At 44.4% G+C, this 14,316-nt stretch overlaps 2 protein-coding genes across 2 annotated transcripts; one reads left to right on the top strand and one right to left on the bottom strand.

Moving 5' to 3' along the window:
• Positions 1–30: 30 nt before the first annotated feature.
• On the bottom strand, positions 31–1,202 carry LOC135344129 (uncharacterized). Its single transcript, XM_064541253.1, has 2 exons — positions 1,047–1,202; positions 31–790 (listed from the first exon to the last, which is right to left on the bottom strand). Exons 1-2 carry the CDS (start codon positions 1,077–1,079, stop codon positions 173–175), a joined length of 651 nt encoding a protein of 216 aa, XP_064397323.1. The 5' UTR covers positions 1,080–1,202; the 3' UTR covers positions 31–172.
• LOC135343960 (DNA (cytosine-5)-methyltransferase 1-like) lies at positions 1,165–9,737 on the top strand. The gene is made up of 21 exons (XM_064541014.1): positions 1,165–1,315; positions 1,375–1,452; positions 1,515–1,704; positions 1,928–2,008; positions 2,072–2,181; positions 2,228–2,525; positions 2,691–2,840; positions 3,153–3,314; positions 3,600–3,869; positions 4,489–4,623; positions 4,821–5,051; positions 5,314–5,526; positions 5,602–5,872; positions 6,228–6,315; positions 6,485–6,749; positions 6,948–7,217; positions 7,365–7,811; positions 7,993–8,142; positions 8,340–8,506; positions 8,818–9,058; positions 9,358–9,737. Exons 1-21 carry the CDS (start codon positions 1,287–1,289, stop codon positions 9,598–9,600), a joined length of 4,089 nt encoding a protein of 1,362 aa, XP_064397084.1. The 5' UTR covers positions 1,165–1,286; the 3' UTR covers positions 9,601–9,737.
• Positions 9,738–14,316: the final 4,579 nt, after the last annotated feature.

The following is a 14,316-nucleotide window of genomic DNA, read 5'->3' as shown; positions in this document are numbered from 1 at the left end:
ACAAGTATCTTTCAGACATGGCAACAGCAACAAGGAGGAACAAACAACCTTAATTGAATAATTATTTAAGAAGTACACACATTGATACAAAGATTTAGGGTTCACAAAATACTGTGTATTCACAGAAAACATGATTGCTATTCAGAAGATAGTCTAGTTCAACAAAGTCCAGTTACTTGAAGTACTTAGCCCAGCCAGTGAGGATCCATTCTCTGGGATAGTCTGTCTGCTTGAACTCCTCAGTGGCAAAGCTGTAGTCCATGTATCGCTTGACATTATTGAACTGGTCTATCTTGTAGCCCATGAAATGATCAGCAACGGTTTGCATGTGGTAGAGCCTTGGCACAAGTGCACAGTCAGCAACTGACCAGGGACTGCCACACAGCAAGGGGCCACTCTTACTCACGAAGTCATCCACTTTCTTCATCTCTGCAACAAAAGCATCTTTAGCTTCCTGTGCATTAGGATCCTTGAAATGTTTGGCCCAAGCTGAGAACTTGTTGAATATGTCTCCAGTTGCCTTCTCTGCCTCTTCATTGCCTGGAGGCTTTAGCGATGGCTCGGGATAAGTAGCATCGAGGTATTGCACTATTTCATATGAGTCTCCATTGACAGTGTCTCCATATTGGAGGACAGGGACAGAGCCGCCTGGGGTCAGGGCTAGGAACCATTGAGGCTTCTTTGATAGTTCAATGAGGGTGTAGGTGACAGGGACCTTCTTGACCTTGAATGCTAGGTTAGCTCGTTGAGTGAATGGGCAATCTCCCAGTGACTTGCCGTCTGGAGATGCCTAATACACAGGAGATAATGTAAATAATAATAATAATAATAATAATAATAATAAGGGAGAATCAACACACACACACACACACACACACACACACACACACACACACACACACACCCATGTACACACACCCACACATACATACACACACACACACCCACGTACACATACACACCCACACACGCATACACACACCCACGTACACACACACATACACAACGATAACCTAAAATAATCACATTAAAATACTGTACCATACCTTGACACACAACTTGTACTCAATGGAACTCATCTTCACTTTTATATGTTTGTGTGTTTACTACAGCCCTTATTAGTTAGTATAGCCACAAAGCAGGAAGCCAATGGCTTCTCTTTAGTCCAGTGGGAGTAGCTATGGGAGGAGTGGTGCGTAGAGATGCTGATAGAGTGAGATTTTGGCGGACACTTTTACAATCCACCATCCCAGAGCGCCCCCTTCTTTGCAGCTAGCTAGCCAGCCATGGAGATCCAGCCCTCACACAAACCCAGGTATACTACCTACTGTATATAATGTGTGTAATTAATGAGTTGATGCATACTCTATCCAGTGTTGGGCACAGCAAGCGAAAGTCGTCGAGAAAAACTGCTTCGAATGGTCAAATGGACATCGTCTCCATGTTCAAAACGTGAGCACACAACGATTATAATATATAAATAATTAAATAGCGTATAATGAATACACCTCTAGTGCACTGAAAGAGAGTGGTGAGGAGAATGGACCTCCTTCCAAGAAACTAAAGACGTCTGACGAGATTGTAGTGGACGCTGAGGACATATCATGTGATACGACTAACGGATCACATGATACCACTAATGGGACACCTGAGAATATGAATGGATCATGTGATGATGTTAAACCACCCACTGTCACTATTGGGGTACGTATATACCCTCACCACCCACACACACACTACCACCCACACCACACCACACACTACATGCATGTACACACCACCCATACACACACACACTACCACCCACACCATACCACACACTACATGCATGTATACACCACCCACACACACACACACTACCACCCACACCATACCACACACTACATGCATGTACACATCACCCACAACCCACACACTACCCCCACAGCCTCCCCTGCGTTGCAGCGACTGTCGGCAATTCCTCGACGACCAGAGCATTGCAGTATTCATAGGAGACCCTGAGAATGCTGTATGATGACATCATCACCTCGTTAGGGGGAGCCCCTATTAATCATCCCACCCTCCTTTACAGGTTGACGAGTTCATCATGTTAGCGGACCCTCAACTATCACTGTTCACAGAGGAGGGCGGTTGTGAGGAAGATATCAACGAATTACCGCAGCACAAGATCACACATTTCACGTATGTCCGTTTCGTATAGCCACACCCCTAACCACACCCCCTACAGTGTGTATGACAAGCAACGTCATCTTTGTCCCTTTGACTCGGGACTGGTTGAGAGAAATGTGGAGTTGTTCTTTAGTGGAGTGGTCAAGCCTATATACGATGAGAACCCTGATTCAGCGGACGGTATTCAGACCAAGCAGTTGGGTCCAATTAACTCCTGGTGGATAGCCGGCTTTGATGGTGGGTCCCACGCTCTCATTGGGTTCACCACGGCTTATGCTGAGTACATTCTCATGGAGCCCAGCCCAGAGTATAAGACCATCATGGCCACAGTCCACGAGAAGATTCACCTCAGCAAGGTACAGTCGATTCTCTCTCGTGTGCTCACCAGCGAGAGCTGTCTTTGTTCCTATGCTGTAGCTAGTTCAAGCCTCAAGCCTAAAAATAGAAAATTTATTTCACCATTAATTCTGCTTATAATTATACACTCTAATAAGTTGGTTCTAACCCCCCGTATCGTGTAGGTAGTGATAGAGTTCTGTGAGGAGAGCCCTGAGGGTGCATACGAGGACCTACTCAACCGTATTCAGACCACCGTCCCCCCTCAGCTGATAGGAGTCGCATGCTTCACTGAGGATAGTTTGCTCCGTCACGCCCAGTTCATTGTTGAACAAGTAAGTACAGCAACTCCGTGTGTGATAGACCTCCCTTAGAGACTCTGATTGCATCTTTTAGTTTTGAAATTGATTCAGGTCACGACAATCTTAAATATAATTATGCCCAGAATGTCCAAGTGGAATCCTCAATCTCACAAATAAATTTACCTCTTTTATGTAGTAAACTAGGCCTAAGAGATGGTTATTGTTGTCTAGAGAGCAACCATCACCGACCAGTGTGGGCACTTCCCTGTGTGTATAGAACCCCCCCTCTCTGCTTAGAGCTACTGAATGTATCTTTACAACCCCCCAACCCCCCCCCCCTCCTAGGTTGAGAGTTATGACCAGTACGGTGACAACGATGAGGACCTGCTACTAGTAACCCCGGCAATGAGGGCACTCATTAAGCTAGCCGGTGTTACCCTCGGCAAGAGGCGGGCTGCTCGTAGGGGAACGAGGGACGAGAGGAAACAAAAGAAGAAACCGTCGATGGTACGCACATGTACATGTATAATTATGAATGAGGTCTTAGCAACAGATAAATACCAGATAGCGGGTTATTAGAGCGTTAACACAAGAAGTAAAACTGCGAAATAATTAGTAATGTGCAAATGAGGTTCACATACGTCACTATCCTGAGCTGTACAAATATTTAGAATATTTGACTTGGTAGAAAATTATCTGCTAATAGTTACGATAATTTTTTATCTTCAAACATGCTGCAATGCTTTATACGTATATTGGTAACCTTTGACCCCACATGCCCACCCCCCTCAGGCTACAACGACTCCTCTGGTACGGAACATTTTCGAGCAGTTCTTCACTCACCAGATTGACGGGAAGGTGAACTCTGCACCCAAGAGGCAACGTTGCGGAGTGTGTGAAGCGTGTCAACTATCGGACTGCGGGAAATGCTCAAATTGTAAAAACATGGTGAAATTTGGTGGCAGTGGTCGAGCGAAACAAGCGTGTAAGCTGAGGAGATGTCCGAATATGGCCGTCCAATCGGTTGAGGAGGGGGAGGAGGACTTGGACGCAGAGCAGCAGGTACTGGGCATGCTCAGTAGGGAGGAAAATGGCTGACAAAGCGAAGGCTATTACAGCCTGTGCTGGCCTTAGTTAAGAACTAGAATCGGCTCTGTAACTTCAGTTCTGATGGTTCAAATTCAACGATTTTATGGTTTTCTGAAAGATTAGAAAGAGACCTTTCAAATGGCGTCATCAAAGTTCATATTTGAGAGATAAAAGTATTTGACAATTTGGCGATACCATGGATTATATATATATGGCTAGCCCATGGCCCAAGGCCGAAAAATGACAAATTAGGGCCCCAATGAAAATTTAGATTTTAATACATCATCTGAAAGACCTCTCTCTAAGCTTTCATAAAATCATAAAATTAATGTTATTGGACCAACAGAACTAAAGTTATGGCCGTTAAAAGATTCTCTATTTAATGCTATACATTGTAAGTCCCTTTCATTTTGAGAGTACTAGAGTTGGCTCTGTATCTGGAGTTCTGATGGTCCAAATTCACCGATTTTTATGATTTTCTGAAAGCTTAGAAGAGCTTTCAGATGGTATGCTCAATTCTCAAATTTGGACCCCAATTATTTCTTACCCACCAAGTGTGTGTATATAATTATGTTCTGTTTGTGTATCTCAGGACAAGCCAACACCCAAGTTGTCTCCTGGCAAGAAGATCCGCCGTGGTAAGACCAGCGTGGTGTGGGTGGGTGTGCCTCTTGTGAAGAGGGAGGGACGGACCTACTACAGCAAAGTTCTCGTCAATGGCTCTGAGGTGTGTGTGTGTGTGAGGGTGTGAGGGTGTGTGTGTGAGGGTGTGTGTGTGTGTGTGTGTGTGTGTGTGTGTGTGTGTGTGTACTATCTATAGTTCAATCGCCTCCTTAAATTTGTGTGCTTAATTAAAATTTTCATAAATCTTAAAAAGCTAATACACGTACTAGTAAAGTAATTTCCTGTTCATATACCCTGCAGGTGTGTGTGGGCGACTGTGTGAGCGTGACCCCTGATGACCCTGCCACGCCCTTCTATGTGGCCAGGGTGGGGGGTCTATGGGAGACCTCTGGGGGGGATAAAGAGTTCCACGCCACCTGGTTCGTGAGGGGAGCGGACACAGTACTGGGGGAGACTAGTGACCCGGCAGAACTGTTCCTATTGGACGATTGCGATGACGAACCTCTGGCCTCCGTTACTGATAAGATCAACGTGAGATTATTGATGACCGTGTTTCATTCTATATGTAATTACAGAGCTACTTTACTTGTATATTAATTATTCGGACATAGTCTGGAATTGATAGTTTCTTTCTCCTTTTTCCCTGTTTAAGGTATTTGCGATCTTATTTTTTTGAAACCATAGCACTGGCAAGTTCGCAATAATTATGTTTGATGCTCGTTATTGTAGTAATACGGTATTCTAAACACTTTCATAATTATGTTTATTTATTGTCTATTTTCCCGTGTGTCAGGTGACCTATCGCCCACCCCCTGCTAACTGGAGTATGCTCGGTGGGTTGCCTAGCGACGAAGAAGATTTTGTCGGTGATGAGAAGAACTTCTTTTATCAGAAATGGTACGATGCTGACTCAGCAAGATTCGTGGACCCCCTGCCAGAATGTTGCTATGACGACAGCGGCAATACAGAGTGCCACAGTTGTGTGCGCACAAAAGCCAAAGAAATGGTACGTCAAAAATAAAATGCATGCAATAAAAATAAAACAATAATTATTTAATTATTATTGTGTACCCCCATACAGAGTGCCACGCCCACTCCACTGGGGGTCCCCCTCTCTGATACACGCTACACATCCTTCACCTATAAAGGCGTAGTCTATCGCCTTGGTAGCAACGTCTTCTTACCAGTCGACACTTACACATTCCGAACCAAGGGGTCAAAGGTCACTAAGAAGCTATCTAAGAGTGGCGTTGAGAGCGACCATGGCAACGAGACTAAGTTTCCAGAGCTATACCGCAAGTCAGAGTACATAAAGGGCAGCAACACTGACGTCCCCAAACCATTCCAAATAGGTGAGAGGGTGGAGTCCGTACCACTGTGAGGGGGTGGGGTCCGTACCACTGTGAGGGGGTGGAGTCCGTACCACTGTGAGGGGGTGGAGTCCGTACCACTGTGAGGGGGTGGGGTCCGTACCACTGTGAGGGAGTGGGGTCCGTACCACTGTGAGGGAGTGGGGTCCATACCACTGTGAGGGGGTGGGGTCCATACCACTGTATCTGTCAGCATTTCCAAGTGGTGGTGTTTCAATCCTCTTAGCCTTATAAGTGGTTAGTACCAACCACCACTACTGACCAATTTATTAGCCTTATATTAGAGCTTGTATTCAGTCCACCCACTCACACACACACACACACACACACACACTAGGTCGTATCAAGGAGATATTTGTGAAAAAGGCACCAGGCAAACTAAAGTCAAGTGGCAAGCTCTCCATCAAGGTCAACATGTTCTACAGGTGAAGCAGGATGCAGTACAAGTGTATAGCTACAGTATTAACAATATTGACATTAAAATTAAATGCTACGTCAATATTGACCTGCAGTGTGTATAGACTAGTGTACATTTCCTCTGCATTTTAAGTTACATAAATTACTCATCTATTGTGTACTTTGACCCCTGGGCAGACCTGAGAATACGCACCGAGGTGAGGGAGCGATACACCAAGCCGACATGAACCTGCTCTACTGGTCTCGTGACGACTGTGTGTGTGATGCGTGTGATGTGGTGGGGGCGTGTGAGGTCGTGTGTGGAGAAGACTTGAGCGGAGATTTGGACGAGTGGTTTATGGGCGGGGTCAACCGCTTCTATTTCTATCAGGAATACGACTGTGGGGGGCAGGAATTCAAGGACCCCCCACACGAGGCGAGGGGGCGTGTAGACAAGGGCAAGGTTCGTAGTGTTTAAAATTAGTTAAATTTTGCCATACCATGTACATGTTTTATTCGCAAATGGTGAATGTTGCAAAACTGTCATATGTCATGTGCAAATGCGAAGTTATTATAGAATTTTAATATTGCTTTTTTTCATGCTCCATTTATATAGTGTTCGTTTTATTTTTCCTAATTGTATTCTTCACTCTATTTATAGGGTAAAGGCAAGGGTAAGGCGAAGAAGGCGCCCCCTACAGAGGACCCCCCACCCAGCAGCGCCCCCCCTCAGGGGTTCACCCCACTCCGTACACTGGATGTATTTGCTGGTTGTGGGGGTCTCAGTGCCGGGTTCCATCAAGCAGGCGTGAGCGAGGCATGTTGGGCGGTGGAGATCGACCAACCAGCTGCTCAGGCATTCAGACTCAACTACCCTCAGGCTACAGTCTTCACTGAGGACTGCAACGACCTACTCAGATTAGCCATGGAGGTAAGTATACAATCCGTTTACCTCACTTGAATTTCAAAAGCTGAAATGCTAACTCTAATTGACCTGCAGTGTGTAGACTAGTGTACAGAGCCTATTAATAGTGTGTACACTGTAGCTAGTGGTTGACTTAATGTTTTGTTCCCTCAGGGCAAGGAGACCAACAGCCGAGGACAGAAGCTGCCGCAGAAAGGTCAGGTGGACATGCTATGTGGGGGGCCCCCCTGCCAAGGATTCTCCGGCATGAACCGGTTCAACTCTCGTGAGTATTCACAATTCAAGAACTCGCTCGTGACCTCGTACATCAGCTACTGTGACTACTATCGTCCGCGCTTCTTCTTACTCGAGAACGTCCGTAACTTTGTATCTTTTAAACGGAGCATGGTACTCAAGCTAACCCTCCGCTGTCTAACTAAGATGGGGTATCAGTGCACGTTTGGAGTGTTGCAGGCCGGACAGTATGGAGTGCCCCAGACACGCCGTCGTGCTATTATCCTGGCCGCTGCTCCGGGGGAGGTGTTGCCATGTTACCCAGAGCCCACCCACTGCTTCAGTCCTCGTGGGGTGCAGCTAACGGTTGTCATTGACGACAGAAAGGTACATACGTACATTTGTAGTAGCTAATTATAATACTGTTTAGCTGTGTTATTCGTGTATTTCAATTTTCCTAAAGTTGTTCTATTTATCAGTCTACCCCCTTCCATTCCATGCGTATTTTATATTTTAATTTTCAATTTTTTGTTTGTTCTATTTATCAGTCTACCCCGCCCCCCTCCAGTACTCGTCCAACATAACCCGTCTCTCCTCTGCCCCCCTGAGGACCATCACAGTACGAGATGCCATGTCAGACCTCCCAGATATTAAGAACGGTGCCTCGGGACTGGAGATCAGTTATGGAGGGGATTCTGTATCACACTTCCAGAGACTGGTACGTACGTGGGCGGAGGGTTAGGGTACTACATTCCTGTTCTAAATATCAGCCAGAATTGTTCAAAATTCCCCAAAACACGTTTGCAGTGTGGTGGAACATTTCTAGGATTGGCCAGGGAAGCAACAAAAAGCGCAATCTTAAATCTCTGTACAAATATCTGCTATAATAATCCACATCTCATATCACTCGTGTAGATCCGTGGTCGTCAACTACAGCCGATACTAGCGGATCATGTCTGCAAGGAGATGAATGCCCTAGTGGCGGCCAGGATGAGGTACATTCCTGTTGCCCCCGGCGCTGATTGGAGGGACCTCCCCAACATCAGTGTGCGGCTCTCTGATGGAGCCTGGTCCAAGGAGCTGTGAGTATCTATAGGACAGTGTTGCTTCACCTCATTTGAAAAGCAGAAATGTGTGGACTAATGTACAGAGCCTATAGTGTGGTCCCACTGTGTGCACTGTAGCTAGTGTACAGAGCCTATAGTGTGGTCCCACTGTGTATGAGCATATGCTTAGCATAATTGAACAGCCATAAAGTTAAAGTTCTGGTGACGCAATTTCTGATTTCTGAAAGAGATTTCAAATTTTGTGTTAACTCCCATTGCAAAACAGCCAAATTTCCACCACCTGCTAATTGACCTGCACTGTGTGTATTTGCCCCTCCCCCTCACAGGAAGTACACTCACAACGACACTAAAAATGGCCGCTCTAAGAAAGGAGCGTTGAGGGGGGTGTGCTCGTGTGCCTCGGGTAAGTCATGTGATCCGACAGACAAGCAGTTTGGTACCCTCATCCCGTGGTGTCTGCCACACACTGGGAACAGGCACAACCATTGGTCAGGGCTGTATGGACGACTGGAGTGGGATGGATTCTTCTCCACCACTGTGACTAACCCAGAGCCAATGGGGAAACAAGTGAGGCCATGCTGTAGTATACCTAGTTGAGCAATTGTTTGAACTTGCCGCATGACTAACAACAGCTACGTATGCTTTTTATTGGCCTGAGGGGGGGTACATACTCTACCTATAAATGATGTGCTGTGCCTATTTTAGGGTGATACAATATTGTGATTAGTGGACAATAGCTATGCTTTTGGTTGACCTGAAACAATCCCAGTACAGTACATTCATTGAGTATACTTAAAATTAAAATTTTTATTTATTTAATAGTCCATGCACTGGTTACTTTACCCCCGCCCCCTCCCTCCCTCCAGGGCCGAGTCCTTCACCCGGAGCAGCACCGTGTGGTCAGTGTGCGGGAGTGTGCTCGCTCTCAAGGCTTCCCAGACACTTACAAACTGTACGGAAGTATCCTAGAGAAACATCGCCAGGTTGGTAACGCAGTGCCCCCTCCCATGGCCCGGGCTATAGGCCTGGAGATCAAGAAGTGTGCCCAGGCCCAAGCTGTAGGCCCAGAGATTAAGAATTGTACTGATGATCAACAAAAGAAGGAATAAACTATTGAACTTTAGTTGCTATAAGGCTAATTATTAATAGTCTGTATACATTATACATTACGTCAGTATACATGTTGTTGCTTATACTTGTCATAATTATAACTATCACATAATTGAAGGAAACGTTATATTGTACAGTGGAACCTCTGTTAACAACCACCTCCGAATAAAGGCCAGCTGCTATATAACAGCCAGGCATCCAGGTCCCGTTTGTGTACAAAACAATCTCAACAAATTAAAGGCCACTTCTGTATCAAAGGTGTCTGTTATAGAGGCCGGGTTTCCACTGTAACACTACAATAAACCATATAATTATATAGTCCTGGTTACCGTCCCTAGATACTGCAGGCCGGGGCTACGTACGCTCCGATCTGTGATACTCTGTGGAGGGGCAAGGGATCATGTGATACTCTGTGGGGGGTAATTAGATGTTAATGCAGAACAGCTGTACAGTGCAGAAAAAGTGCTCATTATAATAATAATTGCACTGTAATGAAAAGCATATACTGCAAAAAGCTCTCGATATAATAACACGTTGATCCCCTTCATTTACAATTGGCTCTGTAACTAGAGTTCTACAGTAGACTCTCGTTAATCCGGCCACCCTTGGGACCATGCAGCTTGGCCGGTATATCGAGGTGGCCGTACTTCAGAGAGCCGGAATAGCGAGAGTCTACTGTAGTTATGGTGGTGGAAATTGAACAATTTTACTCTAAGCTTAGAAAGGAGCCCAACAGGCCGTTATTTTTAAAGAAAAGCCTCTTTCTAAAATTGGACCAATGGACTTAAAGTATTGCCTTTCAAGTATGCTCAGAATATATACTGTACAGGGGAGGGTGGGGAGTACAGAAGACAAGTGTGACAAACACGAGTGGGCGTATGGAGGGCACTTCCCGGTACATACACTTTATATGCCTAGACAATCAGCTCCTCAAAAAAACAAATCATACGTTTAAAGGCCCACATTTCCTCCCCACACACACACATAGCACTTGTTGGCATGCACAGTCCTCCCCACACAGTGTACTGCATGTAACAGTCAATGGCAAGAGGGCCGGGAATGTAGGTCATGTGGGGGGGGGGCACATACAGTATGAGAAGCTCAAAGGATCTGTTGTAGCAGCTACTGACAATGAAGTGTTTGGCTGTATTCCTCGTGTTGATTGGACTCTCCCTGGCCATGCCAGTTGGTAAGCAACTCTCTCTCAGTAATCTATTGTACACATTAATCACTCTATCCTATTCTCCCATCATCAGAGAAACAAAATGCTGAAGCTGACCTCAATGAATTGCTAAGCATTCTCAACTCCCAAACAACAGATACTGACCAAGCTAAGGCTGAACAAGATGTGACAATAAGAGGTCTGACATCGCTCATCCCCAAACTTATCGACGCAGTTACCCGCAATCAAAAACAAGCCAAGAAGCAAAGCTTGATCCATCCAATTTTTCCCTCACCCTTATATGGCCCTCCTTTCCTACCAGGAAGGGTACAGCTAACACACAAGAAGAGCAAGCCACAGCTCAGTTAGGATTTTTGGCTTCTCTCGCCATTGCAATAGCAGCTGCATTGGCAGGAGCTGGAACTAGTAGAGCACTCGAAGAAATCCCCCTACACGAATTAGCTGACTCAAGGACCCAAGAAGATCGCGAGTAAAGTAGCAGTGGGTGAAGCAATGAAGGATCTAGCCATGGACATCTCAGAGCTCGATAGCCTCTTTGGAAATCATCAGGCTATTCAACAAGACGCAACTAAGGATTCTAGTGGATGATTTGCTTTTTGCAGCCGGTGATCGACTGGGGAAAACCCTAACACAAGAGCAACTGAAAGAGCTTTTACAGCTAGTTCAAGAGATGGCTCCATTGATTAAGGGCTGAACATGTGAACACACAGTCATTGTAGAGTTGTAGCTAGGGGAACAATTCCAGCTGCATGATTATGAATAGTTTTAGAAAAGTTTGAACAGTTGGCACAAAAACTCCAATAAGGAATGAGTAGACTTTATCTACTCTTTGTCTACTCTTGGGCTGTACAGTGCATTCAGTAGAGAAAGTAGATCATCAAATTTCTATCATAAATGTTGATATTTTATGATTGGAATTCTAAGAAAACGATTACTGATACCAATGTGCATCATAAGCTACAACATATCCATGGCAACATAAGGTGGTGGGTTTGTGATGATTAATAAAACAGTAAACAATTGTTATAGTGCATAGGTAATCGGTTAGAGAGAGAAAAATACTGTAAAATCCAACAGTATACTGATAAGTTTAAACTGAATTGCTCAACTAGGTACAGAGAGCATGACCTAACTTGTTTCCCCATTGGCTCTGGGTTAGTCACATGCAGTGGTTGAGAAGAACCCGTCCCACTCCAGTCGTCCATACAGCCCTGACCAATGATTGTGAGTGTATTTTCTGTATGGGGGAGCTAGGGGGCAAAGGATTGTGTGTATCAGTGTAGCCTCGATCCCAGGCCGAGTTTTCGCTTTTATAACGGTTATAGGCGAACAACTAGCCTAACCGTTATAAAAGCGAAAACTCGGCCTGGGATCGAGGCTAGTATCAGTGTAGTACTGTACACGACAATCACAATAATTATTATAGGGGAAGATGGTACATATGCATGCCATTGGTCATATTGGAAAGTTAACAATGTTGCATGCAATGGGAGTTGAACACATATCTCTTTCAGAAAATCAGAATTGGCTGGGTCGCCAGAAATAACTGTTTTGTGTAATATATTAGGACATGCACAGTATGTATACATCCTCTGTCCTAGCTAATATTATCATAAAAGCAACTGCATGCAACTGCGGGGTTCAACCATTAACTATAGATAATTTGTAATATCGTAGCTATCAGCTATAAATTAGAGCATTAATGTGTACAATGTCAGTAAGGTCATAATAATTATGAGGAAGGTATCAGCTTAATTAACAACTGCTTTTCATTGGCCTAAAGAGGGAGTATACATGATGCATGCATGCATGTACTTAAGTTATTACATATAACTCCTAATACAATGTCTGGGTAGTGTTCAGAACGCCTTGAGGGTGTTTCGTGGTTTATGCTCCCCACAGAGTATCACATGATTAACTCTTGCCCCTCCCCACAGAGACTCACTGATTGGAGCGTACCTCCTGCAGAGTATATAGGGATGGTAACCAGGACTGCCTAATTCTTGGTTTCTATGATGCACATGACATGTGGCATTTCCTGTCAGCTTTTGCACTATTCTTTTCGTTCCTCATGCTCATGACATTGGATGACAAACAAGAGTATAAACCATGAAATACCCTCAAGGCGTTCTAAACACTCGAACATTATATAATCCCCAGAAGGTAAGTGTGAGTATGACAAACACGAGTGGGCGTATGGAGGGAATTTCCTTATGTCTTGTTAAACTGTAAGCTCTCTATACATTGACAATCAACTCCTCAAATCTTGACAATAAGGAATGTAGTTATGTATTATGTTATTGAAAAACAATGGCGACTCAAATTAGAATTTTGAGAGTCGTATAAAATTATAGCTAATTATGATAGCCTCCTCTTTACAAACTGCTGTACCCTAGCCTTGGTTGAATTGCCGTGAGGCCTATATATTATAGGTAGCCTCATTTGGATCATGATTACAATCAGCAAATGTATACTGACGCCACAAGTTTGTACAGAAACAAATCATAAATTTATACAAGCCCACATTTCCTCCTCCCCACACACATATATATAGCACTGCTGAATGTGTATGATGATTATGTTGTTGACACACAGTCCATTTCCTCATCCCCACACACATAGCACTGCAGCTGTGTACTAGCTATACAGTCAGCAAATGTATACTGACGCCACAAGTTTGTACAGAAACAAATCATAAATTTATACAAGCCCACATTTCCTCCTCCCCACACACACATATATATAGCACTGCTGAATGTGTATGATAATTATGTTGTGATACTGCCCATTTCCTCATCCCCACACACATAGCACTGCTGTGTACTACATTTGTAGCTATACAGTCAGCAAATATACTGACACCGTAAGTTTGTACAGAAACAAATCATAAATGTATACATTCAAGCCCACATTTCCTCATCCCCACACATAGTACTGCTGTGTACTATAGCTAGCTATACAGTCAGCAAATATAATGACGCCATATAAGTTTGGAAAAACAATAACAAATTTACAGGCCCACATGAATTTCCTCCTCCCCATGCAGTAGCGGATCTAAAGGGGTTCAATTGAACCCCCCTCTCCAAGAAGCTTATAGTGAGTGGAGAGGCTTAGGCAACTAGTTAGCAAGTTTTTCCTTATATATAGCGGATATAATTATGAGTTACATAGCTTTTGCATGCATTTATCACTTTTACCTTTAGAGTTCCATAAGTCCTGCTACTAAGCTTTCTTTGACTGTGCAGTTTTAGAACTAAAAAGCTAGACATTGATCCAACGTGTTATCAGCTACATGCAATTCAGAGTCCTATTTGTTCCGCTCAACTAATTTGATAATTTGAGCTTTGCCTTTTCAAAAATCCTGGCTACGCTACTGAGAACTGAGAACTCCCCTTTCAAGAATCCTAGACGGACATGCACAGCTAGGTTAGGGTTAGACACTGTTTAGGAAGTTTCCACATGATTTAGAAGTCCTCAGGGCTAGTAGAACCCTCACTGCGTTTGGGATACTACAACCAGTCCTTTGGGCTTC

The sequence above is a fragment of the Halichondria panicea genome, chromosome 1 (assembly GCF_963675165.1).
Source record: "Halichondria panicea chromosome 1, odHalPani1.1, whole genome shotgun sequence".
Classification (NCBI taxonomy): domain Eukaryota; kingdom Metazoa; phylum Porifera; class Demospongiae; order Suberitida; family Halichondriidae; genus Halichondria; species Halichondria panicea.
This window is presented reverse-complemented; position numbering and strand designations above follow the sequence as displayed.